Raw genomic sequence first — 14,419 nt, 5'->3', positions numbered from 1 at the left:
AAAAAATTGAGTATTATTCTTGTGTGAATTAGAGAAAATATTTTATCGGTGATACTCGGGGTTAAGATTATGAGAGATTGAATGTTATATACACTTGTAATATTTTATCCTTATAATAAAGATTTACAGTAGCTCCGTCGACGTAGCCTATATTGGATGAACCGCGTAAATCTTTGTATTCCTGTTGATTATTTTATTCCGCAATTTTTGGTACTATATTATCATTATGGTCGTTATCTTTCGACGTTATCAATAACAACTGGTATCAGAGACTTGTATTAAAATTTGTTAGAATTCTGAGTATGTTTTGTGGTTGCAGCTTTGTTTGATCTTCCACATCAGAAAAAGATTTTTAGATTTTTTTCTAAGGCTAGAGAAGCGACGGCCAGATATGATGGATCGAGACTGGGAATCAACAAGTTCGACGGAACATATTTTTCGTTCTAGCGTTATAGATTAGAGATTATCTGTAAAGCAAGAATTTGCATCAACTTCTTTCAGGAAAGAAGCCAGAGAAGAAGGAGGATGATAACTGAGAGCTCCTTGACCGACAGATGTTAGGTCTGATACGATTGACTCTAACGAAGAATGTGGCACATAACATCGTGGAGGCACAAACCACATAAGAGATGATGTCCATTTTATCGGACATGTACGATAAGCCATCAACAAACAACAAAGTACATCTCATGAAAAAGTTTCTCAACTTGAAAATGGGAGAAGGTGTTTCGGTGGCTAAACACATCAATGACTTCAATACGATTGTTTCTCAGCTAACATCGGATGAAATAAATTTTGATGATGAGATTCATGCACTTATTCTTTTGGCGTCTTTTTCAAATACTTGGGAACCAATACGGGCCGCGGTTAGCAACTCTGTTGGAAGAAAGCTACAATTCAATAATGTCAGAGATCAAATTCTTGCTGGAAAAGTTCGCAAGATGGCTTCAGGTGGAGGGACATCATCGAGATCTGCTCTAAATCTCGGGAACAGAGGAAGAGGCATGAATGGAGAAATAAGATCTAACAGATGGCGCGGTAGATCCAAGTCAAGAAATGGAAAAGACAAAAACCTTTTTGAAAAGAATTTGAAGTGTTGGAGTTGTGGATAAACTGGTCACTTGAAAAAGAACTACAAATCAGCAACGAATAATGCAAATGCTGTTACTGAAAAGGTACATGATGCTCTATTACTATCCATGGAAAGCCCGATTGATTCTTGAGTTATAGACTCAAGAGCTTCGTTTCATACCACTGGTTATCGTGATGTATTTGATAATTACATCGTTGGAGATTACAATTAAGTTTTCCTTGCTGATGAAAAACCTTTAGTTGGTATGGGTGATGTACGGATGAAGATGTCAAATGGATCTGTCTAGAAAATTAACAAAGTTAGGCATGTACCAAAATTGACACGTAATTTGATATCGGTGGGATAGCTCGATGATGTAGGCCATAATGTGACCTTTGGTGATGGTTCCTAGGAAGTTAACAAAGTAGCCATGACTGTTGCTCAAGGAAAGAAAACTGGAATACTTTATATGACTTCCAGTTGTAGAGATACATTAGCAGCCGTGGATGTTGGAGTTAATTCAAGTCTATGGCATTGTAGGCTTGTGCATATAAGTGAGAAGGGAACAAAAATTCTTGTATCAAATGAGAAACTATTGGAATTAAAGATCGTTGAACACAAGCTATGTGAAAGCTGTATATTTGGAAATCAGAAAAATGCGATCTTTTAAAAAGGCGGTAGAGAACCGAAAACAGTAAAGTTGGATCTGGTTTATATAGATGTTTGGGGACCGTCTCTTTTGACATATCTTGGAGGCTCAAGATACTATGTCACGTTTGTCGACGATTCAAGCCGGAAAAGTTTGGGTTTAATTTCTGAAAAATAAATATGATGTTTATGAGAATTTTAAAATGTAGAAATCCATGGATGAGATAGAAATCCATGGATGAGAAAAAGACCAACTTAAAGGTGAAGTTCTTACGATCTGATAATGATGGTGAATATGAAGATGATGTGTTCAAGAAATATTGTGCACAGAACGGGATCAAGATGGAGAAAATAATTCTTGGTACACCACAACAAAATGGTGTAGCTGAAATGATGGACATGACCCTGAATGAACGTGCTAGGAGCATGAGACTGCATTCTGGATTTATGAAATCTATATGGGCTGATAATGTTAACATTGCAGAATATCTGATCAACAGAGGACCTTCGGTACCGCTTGAATGCAGAATACCCGAAGATGTATGGAGCGGCAAAGAAGTAAACATTTCTTTCTTGAAAGTGTTTGGATGTTTATCCTATGTTCATATTGACTCGGCTAACAGAACAAAGCTTGATCCAAATCAAAGAAGTGTTTCTTTATTGGTTATGGTGATAATGAGTTTGGTTATCGGTTTTGAGATGACCAAAATCGGAAGATCATTCGAAGTAGAGATGTAATCTTCAATGAGAAAGTATTGTACAAGGACAAGTCAAATATCGGAGCCGAAGATGAATATCCTGAAGTCAAGAAGACTGATGAAGTGTTGTTGACAGATATTCATGTGAATGAATCAAAAGGCAGTAATGGGGAACATGAAGAAACAACTACACAAGATGATGACCCACAAACTCCGGTGATTGAACTCAGAATATCTTAGAGAACAATTAGATCACCTGAGAGATACTCCCCTGCACTTCACTATATTTTGCTGACAGAAGAAGGTGAACCAGAAACCTATGTAGAGGAAATGAAAAATGATGATTCAACCAAATTGGAGTTAGCCATGAAAGATGAGATGAATTCATTATCATCCAACCAGAAGGTAGAGTTGACAGAAATTTCGCAAGACAAAAAGGCATTACATAACAAGTGCGTATACCTACTAAAATCAGAACATGATGGTAGCAAATGGTACAAGGCAAGACTCGATGTAAAAGGTTTTTAACAAAATTAAGGCATTGATTAGACTGAGATTTTGTTAAGTTAACCACTATCATGACTATAATCGGATTAGTGGTAAAAGAAGATTAACATCTGGAGCAGTTAGATGTAAAGATGACCTTTCTTCATGGTGACCTAGATGAAGAAATTTATATGAAGCAGCCACAGGGCTTTGAAGTATGGGGAAAAAAGAAAATGATGTGCAAACTTCAGAAGCGCTTGTATAGTCTCAAACAAGCTCCATGACAGTGGTACAAGAGGTTTGATGGATTCATGAGTAATAATGGTTTCCTGAGGTGTCAGGCTGATCACTGTTGTTACGTGAAGAAGTTTGATGATTCTTATATCATTCTACTGCTATATGTAGATGATATGTTGATAGCAGGAGCTTATCTGGAAGAGATTGATAAACTCAAGATAAAGTTATCAAAAGAATTTGCTATGAAGGATTTGGGTGCTGCAAAGCAAATCCTTGGAATAAGGATCTTAAGAGACCGAGTGAATGTAATCTTGAAGTTTTCTCAAGAAGAGTACGTGAAAAAGCTGATTAGCAGATTTAACATTAATGGAGCTAAACCTGTCATTTTAAACTAACCAAAGCACAATCAACTTCGACGGAGCAGGACCGGGCTTATATGAACAAGGTTCCTTATGCTTCTGCTGTCGGAAGCCTCATGTATGCAATTGTGTGTACTAGACCAGACATAGCTTGTGTTTCACCGATCACAAAATTTTGAAGTACTTCTACACACAGAAAGAGCTGAATATGAGACACGGAGATGGATAGAGCTATTGAAGGACTATGACTGCGACATTAGCTACCATCCAGGTAAGGATAATGTGGTAGACGACGCACTGGGCATGAAGAATACAGTGATCACACAATTGTCTTTACAGAGACTGTTGCAGACAGAGATCCAAAGATTTGAGCTTGCAGTTTATGCTATGGCGATGCTCCTAATATTTCTATCCCGACACTGCAGTCGATGCTGAGAGATATGATTCGAGTAGGGAAGTCATCTGATAAGAAGTTGCAGAAGTGGAGACAGAGGGATGAGTCTAGGGGCCTGAGATTATATTCTGTTGAGGATGGCATAGTCAGATATCGCGACCGACTGTGTGTTCCTAGCAATGATTCACTCAGAGCAGACATTATTAGGGAAGCCACAACACCTCATACTTTATACACACAGGGGGTACGGAGATGTATAAGGATCTATAGTCTTTGTATTGGTGGCCGGGCATGAAGCAAGATATTTTGATCTTCGTGTCTGAGTGTTTGATGTGTCACCGGGTTAAGACAGAGCATCAGAGACCTGCAGAAAATCTGAGACCGCTCCCTATTCTCGAGTGGAAATGGGAGAACATCACTATGGATTTTGTGTCAGGGCTACCCAGGACCGTTGGAGTGTATAATATCATTTGGGTGATAGTTGATCGGCTTACCAAGTCAGCACATTTTCTACCGATCAAGAATACTTACACCATGACTCAATATGCAGATCTGTATATCAGAGAGATAGTCATACTGCATAGGATTCCAGTGTCCATCGTGTCAGATAAGGACCCGAGATTCACATCTGCATTATGGAAGAGTCTACATCAGGCATTGGGTACCAAGCTGCTATTCAGTACAACCTTTCATTCTCAAACCGACGGTCAGTCTGAGAGTGTGATTCAGATCTTGGAGGACCTACTTAGAGCTTGCGTGATCGACTTCCAGGGCATCTGGGAGCCAAAGTTACCTCCTGTGGAGTTCACTACAACAAAAGTTATCAGACATCTATTGGTATGGCTCCATACGAGTCGCTTTATGAGAGAAAGTGTAGTTCGCCGATTTATTGGGATGAGGTAGGGAAAAGAGCAGAGTTGGGTCCAGTCATTGTCAGACAGACTGCAAAGCTAGCGGTCAAGATCCGGGATAGGATGAAGACTGCACAGAGCCGACAGAAGAGTTATGCAAATAAGCGGCGCATAGATCTAGAGTTTGCAGTGGGTGATCACGTGTTCGTGAATGTCGCACTTATGAAGGGTGAGATGAGATTTGGTAAAAAGGACAAACTCAGTCCTAGATTCATAAGACCATTCGAGATCTTCGAAAGAGTTGGGACACTAGCATACAAATTTACGTTGTCGTCGAATCTGGTGGGAGTTAATAACGTGTTCCACGTCTCGATGCTGCGGAAATACATGTCGAATCCTTCGCTGAACTACGAGCCTCTGCAGCTAATGTCGAACTTGTCTTTCGAGGAAAGACCTACCCGGATATTGGACATACATGATAGGAGACTCAGGAACAAGGTGATCCAGATGGTCAAAGTCAAGTGGCTGAATCATTCCGAGGAGGCTACGTGGGAGACTGATACAGAGATGAGGATTCGCTATCCGGAGTTATTCGGTACGTTTTAAATTTCGAGGACGAAATTCAATATTAGGGGGGGGGGGATTGTTAGGTCTAGAAATTCGAACAACGTAATCTGACTGCATGTAAATATAGGGTTTTGTTAAAATGTGCGTTTAATTTTTTTAATACATTAAATGCATGATTGTGTCATGAATATGTGCTTTATTTCTTGGTTCATTAAGATTGCATGATGTAGGACTTTTAGCAGTATTTCATGCTCGAACGAGGAACGAAGACTGAGGACAAAATGTTTTATTAAATAATTATTTTTAACTATTTAATATATGATGTAAATATGATGGATTTTCGAGAATGGGCCTTTTAAGGTACTTTTATGCCTCGAGCCGTATTTTAAACCAATATTCTACTTTTAAAAAACTAGAGGACCTTTTGAGGGTTCGGGTAATATTTTAAAAAACATACCTAAAAAAATATTTTACGAGTAAGCTATTGGGCTTAATGGACTTATTTTAATATATATATTTGGCCTAGACTCCTTCACATCCTCATTATTTTAATTAACGGCCCAAAACCCTAATCTTCCCTTCTCTTATTTTGGGCCTCCCCTCTCAATATTCCAGCAGCTTCTTGTGATTTTCCAGCAACAACCTTGCTAGGTTTTCTCAAGAAAATTTCATAGAAACTCTTTTCCGTCCCTCCGGTATCCGTTCTACGCATTTGTTGCTGAGTTTTCGAGCGTAAATACATAAAGGCACGCCCTATATCTCTTTTTTCTCATCAATCGCATCGTGATATGTGTTTTGAACGGTTCTTTCATAGTATTACATAGATATATCATTTTGCATTGAATTTACATGATTTTTACACGAAAATATGCATATTATATGCCTTGATGCTCTCGTTTTTGATATGGTTGAAGGGCTACCAAATCTTTGATTTTTAGGGAGCATTTTACAGCAGGTTTCGAAGGTGTTCAAGGGTGATATAAAATCTGGATCGAAAAGGATAAGGGTCGATGGTGATATTTTGGTTCTAGGGTTTGAATGGCTAGATCAGGTGAAAGGGAGAAGACAGGCGTGCATTGCTCATTCCAGGTGCTGGTTCAAGTCATGTGTTGGAATGGTCTATGGTCAGCTCGTAGAAGGGCTAGGTTTGGATCGAAGCTTGATGACAAGCTAGGTCGAGTTTTGGGCGAGTTCGAGTGATCCCGATCGCAAGGGTTGTAGACGTGGGTTAGGTTGGTCTAGTCAGGTTCATATGGGTCGGGTCATGGTCCTATAGGGGTCATCCAAGGTCTGGAAGCATCGGTTTAAGGGCTAGGGTCGAAGGTCGAAGGCTAGGTGCATTAGGTTTGACTCTCGATACGTGCAGAAAATTCCAGCAGCTGGTCGAGGACTTTCGAGGGCCTTAGGTGGTCTAAAATAAGTGGTTTAAAGGCTGATCATGTAGGTTCAAGTCATGGTTTAGCTTTGGATAAGTTTTGTTGAGTTTCGGGTTAATTCGGATTGTACCAAGACCGAGGTCCAAGTTTTAAAACGAATTATAGAAATTAATGCATGGGCTCGAGTTTACATCTAGGAAATGGTTATAAATATGTTTTGAGGTGTTTTAATAAGTGTGGTTGGATTCAGGTCGAAATTTTGAGGTCAAGAGGTAAAATTGTGAACTAGGGTTTTCAAGGGCAAAATGATAATTTTGCACGTGGGGTCATGTTAGTAGTCCTGATAGCGTCCTGATAACCTTAATTTCATGTTTAAAATGTATATGAATTTTTATGAAAATACGGGAAAATACTTTGCATGCTTGGTTTTAAGAAAATATACGTATATGCATGAATTTTAGAAGTGATGAATATGATGACTTGTTTTCGAATGAGGTGAGTTGGTTATGACTAATACGAACATGAAAACGAACATGTAAGGCCAATGCTTATCGAAAGGGTAAAATTGTCGCCGTTGTCCTCGCCATCGGGTACCGCAGTTATACGCAGATGGATCCATCGACTTAGAGCTGATATTAAAGTCACAACTAATGATCTGAATTCAATAAAGGAAAATGAACACGTATATGATTACATGATGAGATATGATTTAAATATGTTTATGTTATGTTATGTTTGGGTTCACGTTTTTAAGGATCGTGAATTTTATTTTAATTACAATACTTTTCACTGTTGCATGTTACATATATGTAATTGTTATAACAGTTTAGTTGTGTTGATTCTTTAGACTCACTAGATGTGATTGATGTAGGTGAGCACGATAATGTGGAGACTGGAGGCGCTGAAGACTGAGTAGGCGGAGCTGGGAGTATGGACGATAACCCGAGGACCTCGCATTCTTCCGCATATTATGATTATGGGTCATGGGTGAAACATTGTTTTTAGACGTTTTGCATTTTTTGTACGTTGTGGATTTTGACAAACTTTTGAATATTGCGTTTGAGTTCTTTTCAAAACAGTAGTCTAAGAGTTGATTATATTTAGGATTTATTAAACTGTATTTATTTTTATTATTCAGTAGTTGAATGACTTTTATTACGCATGGTTGACTGTTTTTATTCGCATGTATATGCATGGGTATTTTCGAACATAGCTAAAAAAATTCAAGTAGTATTTTAGTAGTAGACGTCACATTTGATGCGTTATCTCATATTTAATGATATCATGGATCTTGAAAAATCTTATCAAGACTGTAGTTTTGATCAAATAGGATATCTAGAGTCTTACCTAAATAATGCAATCATATGTAGATAATAATCTCATCCAGATTATGCAATCCTATCTAGATAATTTTTTATTAGGACATTCCAAATCACTGTGTCTAAAGTCCTTGTTATAGTTTTATTATATCACTCCAGTTTAAAAAATGAAATTCTTACTTGGTGTTTTGCCAAATTAAGACTCTTATTAGTTACCGTTTCACTAGGATTCTCCAATCCTAATCCAATAAACAATCCATGATCATGGTTTCGTCATAATCCTTATCGACTATTAGATATCACCAATTTGACGAGAGAAAACAACTCTTTATAATGATATAAAGTCAAACTTTTCGAATAACTACTGAGCTAAAGTCAACTAGCCAAAATCAATCATTCACTTACTCAAATTTTGGCAGCTACCAATTTTGGAATTGCTTCACAAAACTTATGCAATTGCACTCTCTTCACAAAATTTTCAGGCATACTGAATCTGATTTTAAACCCATTAATAAACCAAATGTTTGATCTCCATCAAAATTCAATCAATAAAATTAATTCTTTGAATTTGTCTATCTCAAGAGGAACACATAATTAATAGTTGTGTGACTCTTAATGATTTCTTATATGTGATTCGAGACAACTCATGTACCTTATTCGGGATGAGCCTTATTTTATGTATTAATCATTTGATCATAAGAATATTAGAAATCATTTTTTTATTGCATTAATGGAATAATGCTAAGAGCGTCTAGCATCGTTGTCTCATGATTCCATGAATATCATTGATAGTACATGCAAGAAGTAGTAAGTTATGGTTATGCAACCATTGGTATATCGAGGGTTGCATATGAATTCGACAACGATGCGATGTATCTTTTAGTGATCATAATTATCCTGCATGTGAAACTAGGGAACTAATTTACCCTCAAGCACGTCTCATAGTCTGACAAGATATTTTTTGCACTATTAAATCATAAGAACACGTAGGATATCCAGACACGTAGATGAGCATTGAATCCCCGACTACAATATATTAGCTCCTACATATGTTGATATTACACTCAATTTTGCCATTTGATGACTTTCACGAAGCCGGTAAACGAGTCAAAGTACAGTACTAATACTTAGGGGGGTGTATTCATTTTATACTTTCAAAGAATTTTAATGACTTTTTTAAATGAGGGACTTTTGTGGAGTTGATGAATTTTTATTGACTTTTATGGAATCTCATAGAATTGTAAAACAAATTTCATAGACTCTTATAGACTTTTTTTCAAGATTTTTGTAGACTTTTGTAAACTTTTTCATAAAATTATTTGAATTTTGTAGTTTATAATTGTGATTTATTTTTTATTAATTTTTTTAAAATAATTATTGAACATAGATAACCTCTTCAATTTTAAATTATTATTTTATTTATGAATGTAAATGAATTTTACTTACTTAAAAGTTAAATCAATTTAATTTGTGAAAAACGACAGATGAACTATCCAATTTATTGAAATCAAAATTTCAATTCTTTATGTCAATTCAACATATTAATGAATAATATTTTTATAAGTTCATAATAAAATTTTATTAAAAGAACACTCAAAACAATTGAGCTTCATTATCTAGTTCAATTTGAAATTCATCAAATTGACACTTCTTTCAAAGAAAATTGTGTAATATAGCACATGCCAATACAAGCCCTGTTAGGGGTGGGAAAAAATACCGAATTTTTGGTATACCGAGATTATCGTAACAAAAAAATATTGAATTTACTGAATTTTAAATATACCGAAGATTTCGGTACGGTACGGTACGGTAACAATACCGAATTTTTCGGTACGGTAACGATATCCAATTTGAAAATTTTGGTATATACTGAAATACCGGAAAAATATACAAAAATTTTAAAATATATAATATTTTAAAACAATAAATTATAATTTTTTTTTTAATGTAAGGTTTATTTTGGTTCCGTATACCGAAAATTTTAATACAGTATCGGTATGAATTTTCTTATATAATAATTTAAGATATAGATTAACTAAAATTAAAGAAAATATTTAAAATAAAATGTTATATAATAATTAATTTTTAATTATGTTTTTAAAAAGTACAAATAAAAGGAAAAATATAGATGGGAAAAGAATGAACGTTTGTATTGAATTTGGGAGATTTTCTCAATTAAATGTACATTAAAATCTTTATGTTAAATCAAAGACTTTTGTCGACATTTTATTATTGTACCTTAGGCTATAATTTTATACTTAATAGAATTCCATAGAGTCATTAAAAATCTATTGATATTTTGAATACCTATAGACTTTTGTAGAGTTTTTAAAAGTCTAGTTTGAATATCACATGATTTTTTAAAATTCTACAAAAGTTTACATTGAATATCACTAAACTTTTATGAAGTATATAAAAGTCTAGTTTTAATGTCTCTAGACTTTTAAACTCCATAAAAGTCATTAAAAGTCTATAACCAATATACCCCCCTTACAGTCTATGTTTTTTCGGGTCGTAAGGACTAATGATGTACAACCATAACTGTGGATTTATCCGTTCAATAAACGATATCCACTTGAAAAATATGCGAGAAGGTTGTACAGTGACTATCATGTATGATTGGACATTTTCATGTCCCTACCGGTGGAATGTGGTACATAACAGTACAAATGCTAGACTCGAGCTCGATAAACTTTTATCCTTATTTTAGGTGACTGAATCGACTATGAACAAGTTTAAAAAATTTAATAACTTTTAAATGTGTTTCATGATCCCCATCAACATCATTTACCATAGTATATTCAAAGTCTTTATCTATGTAGCTTACATGGATATACACATAAAGTAAATACCAAAATGTATAAAAACGTAAAATATTATTAAAATAAAAAACGTTTGTAACATAAGAGTCAATAAAGCATAAGCCACAAATTAGCTTGCTAAACATCTAATCTAACAAAAATAATTCGAATCAGTCAAATAACACCGATATTTCCATATTTGATGTTGATATGAATTCGAACAAGGACCATTTTCAGCGCCAGCTTAGATTTTGAGCTCGAAATCAAACTCCATTCAGCTTGACAGAGCCTCAAATGCAACTCAAATACTTATGACATCATCAAGCCTGACTAGATTTTGATTATTTCAGATGTTAATTATATATTATTCGAATCAGCTGGCGAACTAGTTTGATGATTTCATAATTGCCAGGATAACATCTCATTCACCCCTACTTTGATGTCATTTCTTTTGCAAGAAAAGAATCGAAAGGTGGCTCGGCTTGTTTTGAAGCTACAGCAATTGTCAAAGATTCATGTCCACAAAAGTCCAGGAAGTGTTGATCAAGAAAATCAGACTTTTTTATGTAAGAAACATATAAAAAATAAAGCTCTAAAAGACAAGGATCCATCGACAAATCCATCCACATCTAGATAAACTAATATCCCACTACGAGCACTCATTTAATTTAAGCTGACATGATCCTCTTCTTCACTTTCACGGGCAAACCACCCTTCATCCTTAGAGTCAGAGACAGCAAATGCTCAGGGCACTTACCTTTCTCCATCAACACTTGTATTGCAAATCTCTCTAATACAGCAGCAGCTATGGATTTCATCTGAATATAGGCCATATCTTTCCCTAAACACATTCGCGGGCCGGCGTGAAAAACCGGAAACTTAAAGGGACTTTCTTGCTTACAAATCCCGTTCTCAATCCACCTTTCTGGCTTATAGTCGCAGCAATCACTGCCCCAAATACTCACCATCCTCCCCATAGCATAAGTGTGATATGAAATGAACCAATCCTTGCCGATAAACGTGCCATCGGGCAATATGTCATCTTCATTACACGCTTTTGTGTCTATGGGCACCGGTGGATAAAGCCTCATGGCTTCTGATATAGATGCTTGGAGATAATGCATTTCACGCAATTCATCGAAAGTGAATATATCACCGATTTTTTTCCCATTTTTTTGTCGAATTTTATCAAGTTCTTGAATAATTGTTTCCTCTACATCTGGTTTTGAAGATAGCAACCAAAAGAACCAAGAGAGAGCTGATGATGTAGTGTCCCTGCCGGCTAAAATGAAACTAATAACAATATCCCTTAAATATTCAACTGAATTTTCACCATTTCCCATGAATCTTGATAACAAATCCTCATCTTTTTTCTCAGATTTCTCCTCCATTCTTGTACTAATTATCTTATCAGCAAAATCATAAACAGTAGCGATTGAATTTTTCAATTTTTTCTCCGACCCCAGATTGAAAAACTTCTTAACTACATATGATCTTGGTAAAGCATACATAAATCTACCGGAACTGAGCGTCGCGGCATCCTCAAAAGCCTGCATGAATTCCCCACCTGCGGTTCCATCTCCGCCCAGACAACCTGGATCAACATTAAACGCAAGTTTACAGATATTATCAAACGCAAATCTTTCGAGAATGTCTTGTGCATCCAGAACTCTCTCCTCTTCAGCCGCCGTTTCAAGAATCGGGATCAAACGCTTCTGCAACTCCACAGTTACATTTTCCATGACGAAATTCCGGAGGGATTTCGTATTGAACTCATAACTCGCCGTTTTGCGCTGAATCTTCCATAGTTCTCCATCCGTGTTGAAGATTCCACCTCCAAGGAAATCTTCGAGAAGGGTCCTGAAGCGCACGCCTTTTGGGTAGTTATCGAAGTTCGATTTCAGCATATGCTCGACAAGTTGCGGGTTGGCATGGATGACGCCGTTAACTTTTCCGGGACGGTGGAAGACCGCAGTGTTGGTGGGGCAGTTGGACAACACTTCTGTGCTCCAGTCAAGGAAGCGGTGGCGGTTGAGGAGGAAATCCGGTAGAGAACCGACGAGCGGGTAGCTTCTGAATCCGTATGTAATTTTCTTGGATTTTGCACGGTAAAAGAACACGTAAAAGTAGATGAAAATCAAGAAGATGAAGAGAAAGTGGATTACCATATCTGCGGATGGAATTGGAAAGGGAGCGTGCGGGGTGATAAGAAGATATCTAAAAGAATGAATTTCAGAACCAGAAAGCCGATAATATTGGCGACACACGCACACGTATACAATATATTGTTCCATGAATTTTGGCGTAATATTTTGGGATCTATATGCACTGTGGATCAAGGAAAATATATTTAATTAATATAAAATTGATAATAAAAAATTGCATAATTTTCAGAATACTTCGAATTACGTACTGTTTTTCTGCTTACTATATCACATGCTGAAATGTGGGGACCCGGACGCTAATCAAGTTTTTAATCATCATTGGGACTAATTAATCAATTATAAAACAGGGTCTAACTTTTTTTATTTTTTTTTTAAAATGCGGAACGTAGTGAAATCAAACTTATATACATATCAGTATAAAATACAATACAAGTCATGTACTGCATGCATTCAACTAAACTAAGGTTTAACAACTAATGTCAAGTGTTACAACCCTATCATACATCATAATCAAAGTCCGGAGCCTCCACTCTAATCACGATCTCTCCTCATCTCCTGGACCCTGATCCTGTCCCACCTGTTGTCATGTACACATACAGACAAGACAACAGTCGGATAACTCCGGTGAGAATAAATCTCAGTATAAATCAAGGAAAATGCAATCATATAAACAAATATAAAGCATGTAATCAGGTAACAGATAAATCTGAAACATAAACAATCATATACTGTCGACAATGCTCATAACTCTATCATTCAGACTAGACTCAATCCTAGTCTAGGGATCCCGGTTTCCAGATGTGGTGTTCCTATATCGAATTCCGTAATAGAAGGAACTCTGATCCTATTACTCGATATAACCAAATATGGTGTTCCTATATCGAATTCCGTAATAGAAGAAATTTCAATCCTATTTACTCGATATAACCAAACATCCGGTGTCCTGACCTAACCGTCATGGACTGTAGCTCTATCGCTAATATCCTATCTTGAGACCTCGTGCAATGTGCCCGTGGCGATCCCGCCACTGTCAGGCACTTCCGTCCCAAGATGTATACACTATCCTGTGACATCGTGCAATGTGCCCGTGGCGATCCCACCACTATCAGGCACTTCTGTCACAAGATTACTCGTCTGATACCTGCTATCTATAAATCAAGAGAACAAGTATATCAATCAAATCAATGCAATAAAGTAAAGTATGTGATTTAGGGAAACTCAAGTCTAAACCGACTCAAGTCGATCTCCCAGTACCACATTGACTTATACCTTTCTTTCGTCGGTTTCTGGCTCAGTCGAAGTCCTGAATTCACAGTTTGTCTGGCAATGACAATATCAATAATATCATGTCAATATACCTCTCAAATCAATAAAAATCTGATCAATCTGGATTTAATTCAAAATCAACGGCATAACGGTACAATTTCAATATCCCCGTCAATACCA

The 14,419-nt window shown here is 36.4% G+C and overlaps 2 protein-coding genes across 2 annotated transcripts; one reads left to right on the top strand and one right to left on the bottom strand.

Annotated features, from left to right (window-relative positions):
- Positions 1 to 3,025: 3,025 nt before the first annotated feature.
- LOC140837927 (uncharacterized) lies at positions 3,026 to 7,819 on the top strand. Its single transcript, XM_073204008.1, has 2 exons — positions 3,026 to 5,340; positions 7,560 to 7,819. Exons 1-2 carry the CDS (start codon positions 4,734 to 4,736, stop codon positions 7,598 to 7,600), a joined length of 648 nt encoding a protein of 215 aa, XP_073060109.1. The 5' UTR covers positions 3,026 to 4,733; the 3' UTR covers positions 7,601 to 7,819.
- Positions 7,820 to 11,270: 3,451 nt separating this feature from the next.
- On the bottom strand, positions 11,271 to 13,061 carry LOC140839481 (cytochrome P450 CYP94D108-like). The gene has a single exon (XM_073206205.1). The coding sequence runs from the start codon at positions 12,974 to 12,976 to the stop codon at positions 11,477 to 11,479; it is 1,500 nt and encodes a 499-aa protein (XP_073062306.1). The 5' UTR covers positions 12,977 to 13,061; the 3' UTR covers positions 11,271 to 11,476.
- Positions 13,062 to 14,419: the final 1,358 nt, after the last annotated feature.

This window comes from Primulina eburnea, chromosome 8, assembly GCF_022965805.1.
Source record: "Primulina eburnea isolate SZY01 chromosome 8, ASM2296580v1, whole genome shotgun sequence".
Taxonomy (NCBI): Eukaryota; Viridiplantae; Streptophyta; class Magnoliopsida; order Lamiales; family Gesneriaceae; genus Primulina; species Primulina eburnea.
This window is presented reverse-complemented; position numbering and strand designations above follow the sequence as displayed.